The 16,070-nt window shown below is 40.5% G+C and overlaps 1 protein-coding gene across 1 annotated transcript in view; it reads right to left on the reverse strand.

The window, feature by feature from the left end:
• Nucleotides 1-378: 378 nt before the first annotated feature.
• The window catches only part of ITM2C (integral membrane protein 2C), a 50,827-nt gene continuing 35,135 nt past the window's right edge, over nucleotides 379-16,070 (reverse strand). Inside the window, exons 3-6 of the mRNA XM_054039627.1 lie at nucleotides 12,731-12,928; nucleotides 9,634-9,744; nucleotides 5,673-5,823; nucleotides 379-3,399 (exon numbers count right to left, since the gene is read on the reverse strand). Coding sequence (XP_053895602.1) covers nucleotides 3,308-3,399; nucleotides 5,673-5,823; nucleotides 9,634-9,744; nucleotides 12,731-12,928 — 552 coding nt within the window. The 3' untranslated portion in view covers nucleotides 379-3,307. The remainder of the gene's footprint in view (nucleotides 3,400-5,672; nucleotides 5,824-9,633; nucleotides 9,745-12,730; nucleotides 12,929-16,070) is intronic.

The following is a 16,070-nucleotide window of genomic DNA, read 5'->3' on the forward strand; positions in this document are numbered from 1 at the left end:
TAAGGCTGGGCCAGACTATCAGGGAGACATAATTGATTGCTACTCCAGGATACTCAGCTTCTCTTCTCTCCCGCTCTTCTGGGCTACCCTTTGTCATCCTTGGTCAGGTACTCCCTAAATGTCAGACAGAGCCAACTGAGTTCCTACCTTCGCTCCTACCCCACTGGTGACTGCATTTCTCAGTCATCCCTAGAGGTGATCCCTCCAAACCCAGGATGATGGCACACTGGTATAGCAGTTTCCACTGCTGCTGTCTGTGCTTGATCTGTACTGGGACAAAACAGGTGGTTTCAGTTTCCGTAGCTAACAATCTGGTGCTTCTCAAACAACCGTGTTACAGAAAAACCCGACCCTTTAAATAAAGAAACAACTAAGAAATCAGAGGTAAAAGATTTTATTAACAGGTCAGATTACTCTAACAGACAAAATATACAAAGCATTTTAAGTTTTGTTACTAGACAACTGCTGTTTTGATCCTATGAACTGTGATTACTTTAGTTCATGCTAAAGAACTAAGGCCTTGTTCTTAAGTTCATGGATTGCACATAGTTAGCATATTTAATGACCAGTTAAAACATGCAGAATCAGAAGGAAAAGGGAAAAAAAGTTTATATTTCCACCTGAGTGCAGGTTGGCTGAGATTCCTAAAAGCAAAAATAAATGCAGGGCTTAAATTTACCAGTTTGCTGTATTTGCATCAAGCAAACTGATATCTGCTCATTTCCCTCCCCCGCTCCCAATATACATTAGTGATCCACTTTGCAAAGTAGAGTTAGGACAAAAGAGAGAATTTTGTGTTTTGAAAATCTAATTATACATAAAGCACATACCCTACTGGTGTTGGGGGAAACATACCTTACTAAGCTGTGTGAATTGTACAGGACTTTTCATTTTCCATAAACTTAAACATTAGAGTAAGTCTAAAAAAATCTGCATTCTGACAGGTTAAAATTTAACAATTTCTTTATATAGGTTTATATAAAAAATAACCCTCAATATCTCAGGACAGACAAATTACCGTTGTGCTGCATGCTTGCCTAAAACTTCTGCTTTTGGTTTCATATAATTAATTCACAGCATTACTACTTTAAAGTTGTCTATCACAAAACATCTCTTTTTTTTTGGTTCTGCTGAGTTAATGATTGTACTTGCTTTTACTTTATCTTTCCTCTTTCTAAAACATTAAGCTCATTTCAACAGATGGGGAACAAGTCCAGATTTGCTGGAAACCAATTAAAAAGACTGTGCCAATTTGAAATTAACTCCATTCACACAAGCAAAAACAAAAAACTGCCTGCGTTTCAAGGGCCTACTTAATTTTAACTATAGTTATGGAGCAAAGTGAAAAATACTTTTCTTTTTTTTTTTTTGCTGATCAATAGACATGCAGTTCAGTTCACACTATTTCTATGCACTATATTGATCAACCAAATCTTGGTCTTGTTTCAATGTCTATACAAGGATTCCATCACATCTGTAGTTCAGCATTTTTAAAAAAAACTATATGGGTGTTGAGTGGTCTCTTTTAACATGCCAGTTAGTTCTGCAAGATTGTACTATGGCTAGACAATACTTATTGGCATAAAAATAGCCCACGTAAGTGCTTGTGATGCTACAAAAGGAGGACTGTTTCACACTATACAAGAGAACTCTCTCAAAAAAACACAGACTGTTCACACTGATGCTGCTACCTCTACAAGCTCTGAAGCTGGGGTCACTGCTTGCGCTTGCAAGATGGGCCAAGGACACATTAAAGATGCTGGCAGGTTAAAGTAAGGAAAATGAATGTAAAAAAAAACTGAAAAAGCTGCTTAACTATTACATTAAGATCTTCAAAGTCCCCAAAGAAGCAGACCCCCTTAACATGCCACTTGCATAAAAATGGAGGCAGAGAACTCTGCCGAATTCCAATGAAGGGCTGTTCCTTGCCCCTAGCATACAACCAATTAGCTGGTCTGCCTCCAGGCCCCAGGGAGAAGGGGAGTACCCCATAGCTCAGACTGTCAGACAGAGAAGGGATATGTGAAATGGGATAGGATCACAAGCCTCTGATAGTGTGAGACCAGTGGAGATAGTCAGATAGAAAATAAGTATGGAATCTTTTTTTTTTAAATATGGATTGCAGTAGTTAGAACTGTATGGGGCAGATTCTTAACCAGTGTAAAGTTTCATAGTTCCATTGATTTAAAGGACTGCAATGGAGCGATGACAATTTACACCAGTTGAGGCTGTGCCCCTTTATTTACTTCAGGAAAATATGTGGAAAGTGAAGGCCTGTCTGCCCAGTATAAAAAGATAAATGTTTGCGCTCAATATGTTGGGCTAAATGCTGAAGAACAGTGTCCTCCTGGTGAGAATATCAATGTGCTATCAAAAGTTACCCAAAGCTGGGCCTATTATTTGTGCTGGGATATAAATATACACTTGTGTTCCATTCACTTCTTTGTGGTCATGAAGCAATGAAGCTTGAATCAGTCTCTATTCAATTTAGTCACTCTTTTTTGCCTTTGACTCCTTCCAGAATCCACCCTCCCACTTCCCACCCTACCCCCACCTGCAGATCAGCTGCGGGGCACAGAATGGTCAATGGGTACAGAATCAGATAGTCCTTGCTCAGAAAAGTACACTGTGAGATAATTTCAGAGCAATGTGCACAAGGAGTGTGTAAAGGCTTCATTTGTTGTTTGTGAAATAGGCTCTTAGCAGGCACGCTCACTGGATGACTTGGAACAAGAATTTACACTAAAAGTTATTACTTAGTTTGGCAGAAATTCTCTATGTGCAGAACTTCCCTAGATGCAGCATTTGCAAACCTCAGACCTGTATTCTTACTGCATCTAACAGCGTTCTGCTAGTTACTACATCCAAATGGTAACCCCCCTTCAATGGCATTATTTTACTTTGGCTTTTCTGTGCCACCATTATGTCTGCATGAAACCACCCACTGATTCCAGCAGATGAAACATTTCTACACCGCATGCTATTCTTACCCTTCATTTCCATCCCCACACTTCCCAGAGCATGTATCCTCCATGATGGGATTCCTGTCCTGCTGTGTTCACAAATGGCTGAGTCTATTCTGAGTTGTATTTTGGTTTACTGTGTAAATTTAAGCCCAACGAAGAGTCCCAAGTAAGGAGTACATACAGTACAGAGACAATAGAGTCCAATGTATAATCACAAGGGATCGGAGAAGTTAGTGCTGCCCAAGCAGGGGAGAGTAAAAAAGTAAGACAGATGATCACTTCTAAGGAGAGGATCCGTTTGTGCAAGCAAAGCAGAGGAGGGTTACATTTGAAGAGCTGCTTCATGACTTTTTGCAGATAACAGTTTCAACGACAAAAGTGTTTTCGAAGTGGCGAATGTGATTACAGTTTCCAGCCTCACGTCGATTGATACCTAAAAGAGACCAAAAACAAAAGCCAAGTTAGGATGGTTGCATTATGTAGGTGTGTCTGGGATGGGGCATGGAAAAAAAAAATCAGATGAGATGCAAACAACTCTAGCATGCTGAAATATAACTGTATAGCAAAAAGGAAAGCCATGCAATTTCACTTCCCCCGGAAAACAATGTAATATCCAGTCCACAATCCTGCAATGAGAACCAAGTGCGTGGAATTGCTTCACAGCTCTTTGGAGCTCTGGTCAAGTGTAGTGAGGCTCATGCGACGTCTAATGGTCTCGGACACTATCCAGTGGTCCCGAGACATCTATACAGAGCACATCACTGGCCACCACCAATACCGAGAGTGAGCCGGTGTGACTTTGCACACCCACAATGAGGAAGAGACCTGAAGACTTCCTCTGTTGGACCTTATCCCCAAACCCTGAACCCACTGAACCAAACTGAACTCCACCATATGAGGGTTATCTTATCCTCATTACCCGGCCCGCTTATTTATACCTATGATTGCCTGTAATTCCTGTATGAGTGATGTACCTCACTGCTTGCTGACTGTACCTTCATTCATCCACCTTACACCCCCCCCATTGGGGATACTGCAGACTGTATGTGTTCTGTGCTATCCAACATTAAAATATTAACATCCCCCTAAACTCTGTATGTTACCCCTGATGACTAATAACTGAAGTTTCAACACTCTGTATCATCTATTTGTAAACATTTTCTAATAAAATTTTAAATCTGTTCTTATCAGTTTAATCCCTGCACCAGAGTGAAGCCCTTACTACCCAGTTTCTAGCTGGGGAAAGTAATAGGGAGTAGTGTAGAAAAGTTGGTTTCGGTGTACAGCTTCTTAATATTAGCTCAAAAATCAAGAGATAGTATGACTCAAGAGACGGTACAACAGGGTACCCAATGAAGCAAATGGGTACTTAAATACTTGCCACCCCAGTTTAAGTTTCCGTTTATTCAACTGTCCTGGAGTAAGTCTGAATCTCTTCAGAAAACAAATATTGCACACTCCAGCATCCCTAATACCTTAACCGTTTTCTGCACTGCAGAAGCTATTTTCCATTATAGCTTTGCATGGCAGCTATTCCACACTGCTGCAACAAAGCACGTGATTACCTATTTTTGTATCTATATCTATCAGCATTTCTAGAATCATAGTATCATCACAGAACCCGTTTACCCTTGTTGGTGCAGTAGGTTAATAGAGAAAGGAAGCAGGAAGTGAGGAGTATATTTTTTTCCAAAAGAAGATATAGGATAAATATTTTAACGGGTAGGTGCGGGAAGAACCAAGCTGAGACTCCCTGGGATAAATGGAGCCTCCAGCTATGGAAATTCTAACCAACATGCTAAAAGGCTTGCAACCCTCCTCTTTCCCTGCCTGTCAAAAATCTAATCTGATCCAATCAATCTAACATATATTACATTGTAGGAGAATAAAGACTTTGGATAGTCAGTACGTTAAAAATGCTGGGGTTAAAAAGCTTTTGTGGCTACATTAGCATTGAATATAAGGCACTCACAGATGAATTTCTTCACATCGCCTTAGGGACTAAAATAGTTTAAGGGTTTCTCTACACCTGAAAATAAATCCAGAACAAGGTTGGTGTGACTTTAAAGCAGATTAACTATTCCTGATTAATTTGGTGTGCAGATGCGTATATTCTGGGATCAGTATGCCTTATTCCAAATTAGCTTAAAACCATTTCCAAAGTGGAATAGTTAATCAGGAATACCTATGCTGGAATAAATCCCAACATAGACAATGCCTAGTGCTCCCTATTCACCCCTTCTTCAGTCTCACTATTTTATTAGAGGTGTAAACCCCATGGTAGGGCTCAGTTAAAGTCTATTTGCAGATTTTATCTGCTCTCAATAGCTACCACTGAAGTGGGTGTGTATATGAGGGATATTTTTGAAAAATTTCCCTGCATTGCTAACACGAGTTCAGTCCCAGAAGCTCTCCTGTAAATGGACAGCTGGCTCTTACAGGCATTTTATCAACCTTTCTATTAGGCTAATACACACACTGGTAAAAATTCCTGCAGCAGCCAGTACACAATTACACTGGAGCTTCCAATGTCACTCATAGGGATGGAGCTGCACTGGTGTTTGCAACGGTGGGAAAGTTTTGAAAAGCTTGCGGCTATTCCCAAAGAGTCTGTACCTCTCATCACCATGAGTCAATCGCTACTGTCAGCAGTTGTGAATCAGTGGAAAACAGGATTAATACAATCAAGCACCACAAGGATCTTACGTCTCCTAGCAGTCCTCCGCTTCAGCCTGTAAGTCTCTTTGCCGTTGCACAGGCGGTAGATAAAGGAGCCAAGCTGCTCCATGTCATTGACATGCTCTGTAACGATCATCTCCTCTTGGATTATGTACGTCTGAGGCAGGTACGTTCCTTTCTGAAATTACATTTTTTCCCAAAAATTAAATAAAATCAATTTGATATCCAATCTGAGTTCCGGCTGCCTGTTTTTTAGTGGATTAATATTATTGTTTAATGTAATAAAGATAATGGGCTCGCCAACTGATCTGATCAGATCTTGTCCCAGAACAGAGTTTTGCAAGGACCCTCAGTATGTATGACAAGGACACTGAGAACAAAATACAGCCTTAAAGACTTTTACTGACATAAATGGAATAGTAATCAAATGGAAAACAAATCAACCAGAACGAAAAAGGAAATAGTATTGTTCTAGAGGTATGTGGTATTATTTATTATATAAACTTCCAAGATTAACACAGTCATATCCTTCCTTGATAACCTGGTGGAAAGAGACAAAAGGACCAACCTCGTCTCTGGCATGCCAAAAGAGTCTGATGGTTCAGGTTCCTCAATTCTCAAGTGGAAGATGAAAAACTCAGGAGGAGCGAAAGAGCTAGAAAGCTACAGAAAAACCCAAGAAAACTTAACCTAAAACAACTCAACATGGTGGCTTGCCCCTCTTATAGAGCCTGAGCACTCTGTGCCCCCCTTCCATGTCCAAACTTAATTTCCTCACCCACATAATATTGGGGGGGCACTTAATCCATAAAATGGCATATTCATACGTATTAACGACAATTAGCTCATTCTCACATCTGTTATTTCTCGCCTGAACCAGGCTGGTGGTGGTGATTTCCATGTTCTTTGTGGTGGACCTCTTAAGTGCAATTGGCGGGTCACTTATCTAAGCTAAAGGTCACAAACGGATGTATGCTAACCTGATTTAGCTCATACAGCATGTAGCATATATGTTCCTTGCATTATTGCCCAAAATACCCTAATGCAAAGCTATACATTATTATCTATTATAATAAAACAAACAACAAACCCATACGAAAGGATATAATAAAGCTACACCCCCTTTCAGGAAAACAAACAGAACTGCCTCCTCATAGCTCATCAGAAAGAGCTCTCTTTTTTTAAATCGATGTATCAAAATATTTAAGGTCTGAAGCTCCATTTGCTGGGATTTTATACATCCCATCCATCCAATAGTTGTTCCCACCAAAAGCATCAGAAACCAGATGGTTTGGGATATACACAAGGATCAGCGGTGCAAAATGAACGGAAGGCTATAAATAAACATGTGTTGGGGCAGGAGGGGCGTTATGATAAATACTGGTATCATTAAAATATTAGGATACAGAATCTTAAGCTATTATTCAAGCAAAATTGGGGGCATAATTGCCCCCAAGCCTCAATCTAGATGAAGGCCCATATTTTAAATTCATTTTAAAGGTCAAAAAGAAACACTGCTCAGACACTGAGCACACCTCAAAAGCTTGATTGGCCTTCAATATTTCTTCCCACTTATTGATTTCTTTAGAATATCCAGGATTACTGTATCTATTTCCTGGTCTGATGGCTTTAGATAGTGACCATTTCAAATCATTTCTGACAGCTCACCCCATACACACCATCTTTATAAATTGCACTTTGCAGTATAATGGTAGACCTTCAAACTCCTACAAAGGAGAAGGATCCACCTAGCATCTATCAATTTTTCTTCACAACAGTCATAGAGAAAAATCATACATGTGTTTGTATATATTTTTAGAGACAGCCGTGATATCATATTGAGGAATGATCAGATATTTGTGTCAAAGCTATATTGGCAATAAAAGGGATCGGGAGGAAAATTTGCTTGGGAGCTTTAGAACACAGACTAAAAGTTAGCTGTGCCTTTATTTGAAGATTCATTTTTCATTCATGGTGACCTTTCACTTAAGTCCTTCATCCAGTCTACATTAACTCTTCTTAACAAATCCTCTGCTCACCATCAACCCTTACTTCTACAAACCTGATAGAGGCCAATTTAAATGTGGTCAGAAAAAAATCAAGCAGTGATAGCGAGTTTTCAGATCCTAGGCCTTTAATTACCACTGGCCAAAAAACTGGTTATGTCCTTAGAGAATGAATGGGAAACAGGCCATCTTAACACAGTGCTGTGCTGCTGGACTGGCACAGTTTACTGGATCAATAAAACTCTCTTGCAATACTGCAGTATCAGTCAATTAGTGGAAGTTCTTATATGCTAACACCACAGTTCTATAAAAGTTAGATTATTGATCCATCTGCATTAGAGGAAGAGAAAGAGACTGCATGACGAGTTCAATTACCGGCACAACTATCATGTTAGTATACAAGGATGGAGAGCAGAATTCCTCTTGTCCCCAATGTGTGGGAAAGAGACAGTCAATCTAGTTTCTTCAGTCTTTAGATTGTTATTTGTGGGAGCTAAAACAATTGAGCACCATTGTTCCTCAATCCCAGGACTTAATTATGAGGTAATGACATTGTTACCCATTTCTTTTCAAAGGGCTGCTTATAAGAGAAAAGACAAAAACACAGTTTTAAGCATCTCGCTGTAGGAAAAATAGAACCTCAGGAGATGCAGCTATTCTGAAGCTTTCAATATGGAACCACTTGGACTGACAGGTTCTTTGCTGGCTCATCTATATTGATCACTGCAGGGGTGCTTTGTCACAGGCATTTCAGTTCCCCTCCTCTAACTAGATGAGGGTTCTTAGATTTCTCTCTCTCTCTCTCTTTTAATCTACACAAAATGACCTGGAGAGACAAACACAGGGGACATCGAATGATAATTTCATCTCTTTACCCATTCAATCCTAGCCTATCCTGTAAGGAAGCCAATTAGTGCCTTTTTGTTGTACTGACTTTCATGTAGACATCAGTCTAGGAACCAGACTGGGATCCCCAAACTTGTTTCACAGAGATCCAAAACAGTCATCAGATGATAACAAGTTTTGGTCAATGATGACTTGGGCTGGACTCAAATCAGCAGACCAGAGGTAAAAGGCCATCTGGCCCAGGACCAACCTGAGCCATCCAGTTCCCTCAGTAAGGATTTTGAAAAAGAGTGAGCTTCCTGGAAGGGAGGGGGTGTTCTAACATTTATCAATCCAATAGGTCACCAAGACAGGTGCTCACCCAAAAGGGAAGGGTTTAAAGCTGGGCAAAACTAGGTCTACACTTAAAACACATGTAGGGCATCATTTTAAAGATACACGTGTGCAAATGCACATACAAGTCGAGCATTCACCCAGGCAAATGACTGATTATTCAGCTAAAACAGACATTTACACACGGATACCCGATTTGCATATAGTTTCACTCACATCTTGAACGTCAGACCTTTAATCCTGTGTGAGAAAAAGTATGTTACTGCTTCTGTAATTTAGCTATCAGTAAGGACAAACTGGCATTTTCGTTGACAGGATTTAATATTAGCTTTTCTGTTTCTCTATTGTTTTGTTATGCAGTCAATAATCCTGGGTCCTCCTTTTCCTTAGACTCTTATCAACATACATAAGCTTATCTTTTCTGTTTTTTTCTACTCTTGGGACTGGTTACATTTAGTGAAAAGAGAATATAACAGGGAAACAAACTAAACGGTCCTTGAAACCTGCTACAATTATATAATCTATAAAAGGTATCAGAGCATTTCCTTTCTGCTCTTAACAGATACAAAGTAGGGGGGATAAAAATAATCTTATACAAATCTATACATGCCTGAGTTACCACACTGTCTGCAAAAAAATAAGGTTTCAGTTAAACTCTGGAACCTTAACTGTACACAAAAATATAGTCATATCTGATGCCTGTTTTCACAGGTACAGCAGTTTCTTTTCAAGGGAAAATTCTAATTGATGCACAGGAGTTATCTCAACAGAAGTCTATTAAAAAAAATAGCATCCAGACATACCTTCATATTAACCAGCAATTCCCAGAGATTGCGAGGTGGCATCACAATAGTGGTGTTCAGTTCAATGACATAGCATTTATCCAGGGCTATGTCATGATAGGCAGTCAATCCCTAGATCCAAAACAGAGAGATCTTTCTGATTAGTCCAAAGGGAGAGTGAACTAAAAATTATAAAATCCTACAAAATGGGGTGGAGTAGTGGCATCATCCACCAACAGGATCCATTAAAGTCTAAATTGATACTATTTAAAAACAAAAACAAAAAACCACCCACTTACCACAATAATCCCCTTTGGGGCAAAGCCGCAGATTCAAGTTATCTAGAAAAATGTTACTTAAAATAGACTGTCAAGGCTCCTTCCCCACTCTGAACTTTAGGGTACAGATGTGGGGGGCTGCATGAAAACTTCAAAATCCAAAACCCTTGGATCTAAAAACAAGGAAAATCAATCAGGTTCTTAAAAAGAAGGCTTTTAATTAAAGAAAAAGGTAAAAATCATCTCTGTAAAATCAGGATGGAAAATAACTTTACAGGGTAATCAAACTTAAAGAGCCCAGAGGACCCCCCTCTCGCCTTAGGTTCAAAGTTACAGCAAACAGGGGTAAACACCCTAGCAAAAGGTACATTTACAAGTTGAGAAAACAAAGATAAAACTATCACGCCTTGCCTGGCTGTACTTACAAGTTTGAAATATGAGACACTTGTTCAGAAAGATTTGGAGAGCATGGATTGATGTCTGGTCCCTCTTAGTCCCAAGAGCGAACAACCCGCAAAACAAAGAGCACAAACAAAAACCTTCCCCCCACCAAGATTTGAAAGAATCTTGTCCCCTTATTGGTCCTTTGGGTCAGGTGTCAGCCAGGTTACCTAAGCTTCTTAACCCTTTACAGGTAAAAGGATTTTGGAGTCTCTGGCCAGGAGGGATTTTATAGTACTGTACACAGGAGAGCTGTTACCCTTCCCTTTATAGTTATGACATAGACATTAAGTTTTTGCCTCTCTCTATAGAATCTTATCTGTCCACAGCCCTGACAACTCCTTACTACTCTTCCCTTCTATAACATCCAGCAATTAAGCCCTTACGCACATGTGTAACTTTAAACGTGCTTACATCTACCCCTGTTCAGCAATGCACTTGAGCATTCACCAATAAAGAGCACAGAAGCTTGGCTCAGGTATACAACAAACATATTAAAGTATCCCAGGTAGGCAACACTAGCTCCTGTGGGGTTTACTAAAACTGTATCTTTCATGCCATCAAAAGAGCCTTATCTCCATGTGCAGTTACTATTTATTTAAAGCTTCACCAAAAGGTGCAGCAAACCAATGTGGCAGAAAAGAATTTTCCAATTCCTTCTTAAGGCAGAATTTAAGTGCATGCATATGTGGGTGAAGAGGGGGGTTGAGGTGGGTAGCAGTAGGATACTACGGACTACACAACCTCAGATAAGTGTTGTGTAGAAAAAAAACAGATGTCAATGTCATTATGGTCCTCTGGACACTTATGGACCAGATCCTCAAGCTATTGTAAAGCAAAGCTCTAACGACATCAATGGTCCTACAGTGATTTACACCAGCTGAGGATCTGGCCCTTTATCCCTTGAGTTGTTCAGGAAGTTGCTCCTTGGATTAAGTCACCATTTAGGTAGAAGGGAATTAAAACAAAACTTGCAACACTCTGCCAATAGCTCAGCCACGAAAACAGTAACAATGTGAGTTTTAGGAAGGGCAACAGTCCCTCTCATTGTAACAGTCACCAGAAGGAAGCTGAAGATACAATACGAGGAAAGGATGGCAAAGGGGAATTGAGGATGTGTTACTGTAAAAAGGTTATTTTGAACCCTGCAAAACTAGGAATTCTGTGAAGAAAACTCAGCATGTCCTTGTGGTCCGTTATGCTATTATACACATTAGTGGAATGCAGGTGAGTGTGTGAGCAGCCTGGGTTTACACCAAGTCATTAAACTTCAGATATTTGACATCACTGCTTGTGCAGGTACCGTACCACCTGATGCATTAGCTATTTGAGCAGTACTTACATAAAAACATGAATATCAGAGGGACTCATTGGTTTCAGAGCATTCCTAAGCCTGACTTCTCCCATTACTCCACAGAACACTTCTTTATTTGGTCTCTCTCTCCACTGTGGTTTGATCTACACACTCAAGCGGGCACCGCTGAACCAAACACTTTCAAAGAGTTAGCCTTATAACTGTGTGTGGGAGGATAGTGAACTGGATCATTACTGAATTTATGGGATTTAAAGAGATCCCATCTGTATAGTCTAGTCATCTGACTCATTTAACAGCAGTGGCTATGCACGGCCTTATGTGAGATACAGATTCAATGTCCAGTTATGTGCTATCTGTGCTGCTGGGGTTGGGAGTAAAGCAGAAGCAACTCACTTAAACCTCAAGAAAGAGGTTATGCAATCCAACACTTGACAGAAATCTCTGGTCAATTATGAACTGATGCCAACAGACTTGAAGGATTCCTGCCCAGTAACACTCAGCTGAAAAGATGGTGGTTGTAACAGTACCTTCAGCAGGTAAAGCAATGGAAATATTGGGGGTTCTTAGAACGCGAACAGAACCGGGAGGCACTTAAACAAGAATCCAGAGTATGCAGCTCTTACGACTATGGTCTCGATGCTATACTTAAGTCTTAAAGGTGCACTCAGAAACCAAAGCTGAGTTATGCACTCAAACTCATAACATCAAAAGTAAAAATATGACAGGTAATACATTACTTTGAGCACCAAATTAGTCTGTGGAACTCAGTGCTCAGGATATTGAGGCAAACAGGTTGGGACATTTCACATAAGGTCATATGTGGGAACAATATCACTTCTCATTCTTCAGGGCATAACATGATTACCAGCAGATGATTAGGAACATCAATGATCAGGAACAAGTTTCCTGCATGTTTTAGAACTACACAATTAGGTGATTAAAACTTTCTTTGCCTTCCTCTAAACTCCTTTTATTTCCCACAGTCAGGGGAAGGATTCTGGTGGATGATTAGTCAGCACTGGCATGGCAGCTCTTACGTTTTAACTATAATAACGAAAAACCATTGCCTACAGAAATTCCTCACCCGCTGGAAATCGTGGATTATATCTGCAGGGTCACTCCCCCCAAACTGGGGAACTGGGATGTTGATCTGCTCATAGTTCTCCTCAATGTAAATCTTCACATCCTCATGCAACTCCAACTGCCCCTTAAATGGCGAGTAGAGAGAGTCTTCGAAGAGGACCCCACAGTGGAACACGCTCTCCCGGGGAAGCTGTGGAAACTAGAACAAAGTGGAGATGGAACATACACACACACACACCCCGTTACAAATCTCATCAAGAAACAACGCTTTGCATGGCACTGAAGGAGGGCACAAAGCAATGCCACTAAGCTTGTTTCACAGAACATATACCTGAGAGCATTTAGGAACAAGTCTGTCAATGTGTTTTATTAGTCAGGTCACTGCAGTGCAAAAACACCCCTCATTAGTAGCTGTTTTCTAGTCCTATAGACGCACCAGAGCCCTCCCACCCACCATACTAACCCAAATGGAGCACAGTTTACAGCAGTGTTATCTTCCTTCATAGAACAGTTACAGTTGCCATAAGCAGAGAGGTTCATTGTAACTGGACTTGCAGTTTGCACACTGCAAGGCACCGAAACCATTAGGAATTTTCTACTTCACTGTAGACGTGGTTTCACTCTACCTAAATTCATTACAAGCAGGCACCACTGGACCCCGTTTGTTCATTAACCCACGGCATACAAAAACAAGAGGAGGATAAAAGGATGGAGTCTGATCACCGTGACCAGATAGGCATATTGTAACCACCTGAGACCTTGCACACACAGCTTTGATGCCAGGAAGCACCACTGTCAATGTTTAATGGTCTTCTCTCTGTTATTGGATATAAACTATCCTTTGCTCTTGCATGCAGCACACAATGAAGATGTCCAATGTAAAGCCTTGAATGAATCATCTTGCACTTAGTGCTATTCAGATCACCTCCTTTTGTTCTGATAGCAGCGATACTGGATGTTGTCCTCCACCCAGTCAATAGTCAACTTAAATGTTATGTGACAACAGGCTTTTTGTAAACCAATCCTGATGTAAAAATAACCCCAGCAACTGCATCTATGGGTAAGATGTGAAAAAATGGCCAGAAAATTGTCACAGGGTTTAAAGCTCATTTATAAAGACAGGTGGAGATAACTTATTTGTATACCTGAAAATGCAGATTAGAAATTAATTTTGCAGCAAGGAAATTTATTGAGCAAGGGAGCATATAGAAGACTAAATTGCTGAGTGGATAAAAGCTGGACACACAGATCCTGCAGTCCTCAGAGAATTAATTTGGTAACAGCTGTTCAACAGACAGCAGTCCTCACCATAAAGCCCTTATACAGCTATGACTGGGTGTATTTTTGGCTAAAAATTCAGCTAGCAAGAAAGCTATGCAGTCTGCCTCTTAAAATGAGGGCAAGGGATTTTTCTTTTTTAAACAAAGTATGTAAATTCAGTGCTTATGAAAATAGTTGGGGGAGGGGAAATCCTCCTTTCTGCTTCAGCACAAGCACAGAATGTACAGAATTCCCCACAAGAGCTCCATCAATGCACTTCAGTCTGGAGTCTCCTTTGAGCAGAAATCATCAATCACACACAGATCTGGCTTCTTATTTTATATGGACAACTTAGATTGTGACTCGAGTGGGGATCTGAACCGGGGTCTGGGTCTCTAATCTACTGCAACTTCCCCTCACCCTCCCTTGTTGAGCTTCTCACCCTTATCCAGCCATTGCTCAGTCTCTTGAGCCATCACCTCTGTCCTTTCTTCCATGCCACTTCTTATGTGTGGTCTGACCCACCTGAGTTATCCACAAGGCTCTGCCCCCTCAGCTTTTAAGATCTCTTTCTCAAAATCCCACTATGAATATGCTGCCTACAATGACTAGATGATTTGTACAGAAAAATCCCTTTGTTGTTCCTCTTTCTTGACTTCCCTTTACTTGTCATTAACTGTGACTCCTCAGGGCAGGGGCCATCCCTTCTTGTATATTTGGAAAGTACTTTGTACATCAGGGCACTACCACAAGCAGCAGCAACTGGCCACCAATGGGGTAGAAATTTTCAAGTCAAGATCGAAACAGCTGGCAGGTTTTGCCCTAGAACTGTGACTATAAATAAGCTACATTCCCTCCTTCCCCAAAGCAACTGAATTCTAGTTGGCCCACCCAGCACACAGATCCTAAAAGTCACCAAAAGTTATATTTTACAAGTCATATTTTCAACAAAAGAATATGATTAATTCGTCATCCTCAAACATTTCTAGGGAATCATTAGATAACACTAATTGAATAGAAGGGTTTAGTTTAAATTACCTCTGCCACAATATAGAAGAGCTGAACAGTCAAGAAGTTTCAGAAAGATCCCAGCTTTCATATTAAATAGCATTATATTGGGAAGCAGTGTGGCCAAATGGTTAGAGCACTCAACAGACTCCAGAGGTCTGAGTTCTAATCCAAGTTCTGTCACTACACTGCTGAAAGACCCTGACCAGGTCATTTCACATGTCTATGCCTGGTTCCCTTGTCTATTTAGATTTAAGCTCTTTGAGGCAGGCACTGTCTCTCTCACTACATATCTATAAAGTGCATGGCACAATAGGGCCCTTAGGCATTAGTGTAATATAAATAATACACCAATCTCTTTCTAGAGTTGAGGGCAATCTGACCCACATAACAAAACAATTCCCCCCCACCCCCCAGATGCATTTTTAAAGGGGCCCTCACGTGTATATTCTTTGAAGTGTATTGAACAGCTGCTGTTTAACTGCTGTGTACTTAGACTAAGAAGGAGGCACCTAACAGAAGGCACCTAATTCAACTAGACTTGGGCACCTAACTCCTGCAGGCTTCATGGAAAACCCACACTGATTTTCCAATAGCATTTCCCATTGTGCTTTAGTAGTATATTTACTATGTGTACTGCAGTAGGGCCAGAAACCCGAGTCCCATTGTGCTAGATGCTGTACATACAGATCACAAAGAAACAGTCTCTTAAGCTCTGTGTTCTTTCCAACCGCTTCTGCTCCCTCCTGGCAAAACACTCTTTAAAAATGGTTTATGACTAAGACCAGTAAAGTTATGTTTGTGACATAGGAGTGACAGGACATTTACATATACCCTGGAAAAACAAAAGACTTCTGGACTGTGTATTCCTGCTATTCCATATACAGGTCAGATTGTATAGAGCCATATTCATTTTGTGTCCACCCAAGTCAGTGCATTTGTAGGTGTGGACGCACACACAGCCCAACAGGAATCGGCAAAAGCCATGTGCATTTGCATATAAGCCCAGACTAGCTTCATATATTTGCCTATGCATCTACTTTGCACATGCACAATCACATGCAGACAAATGC

The sequence above is a fragment of the Malaclemys terrapin genome, chromosome 9, assembly GCF_027887155.1.
Source record: "Malaclemys terrapin pileata isolate rMalTer1 chromosome 9, rMalTer1.hap1, whole genome shotgun sequence".
NCBI lineage: Eukaryota > Metazoa > Chordata > Testudines > Emydidae > Malaclemys > Malaclemys terrapin.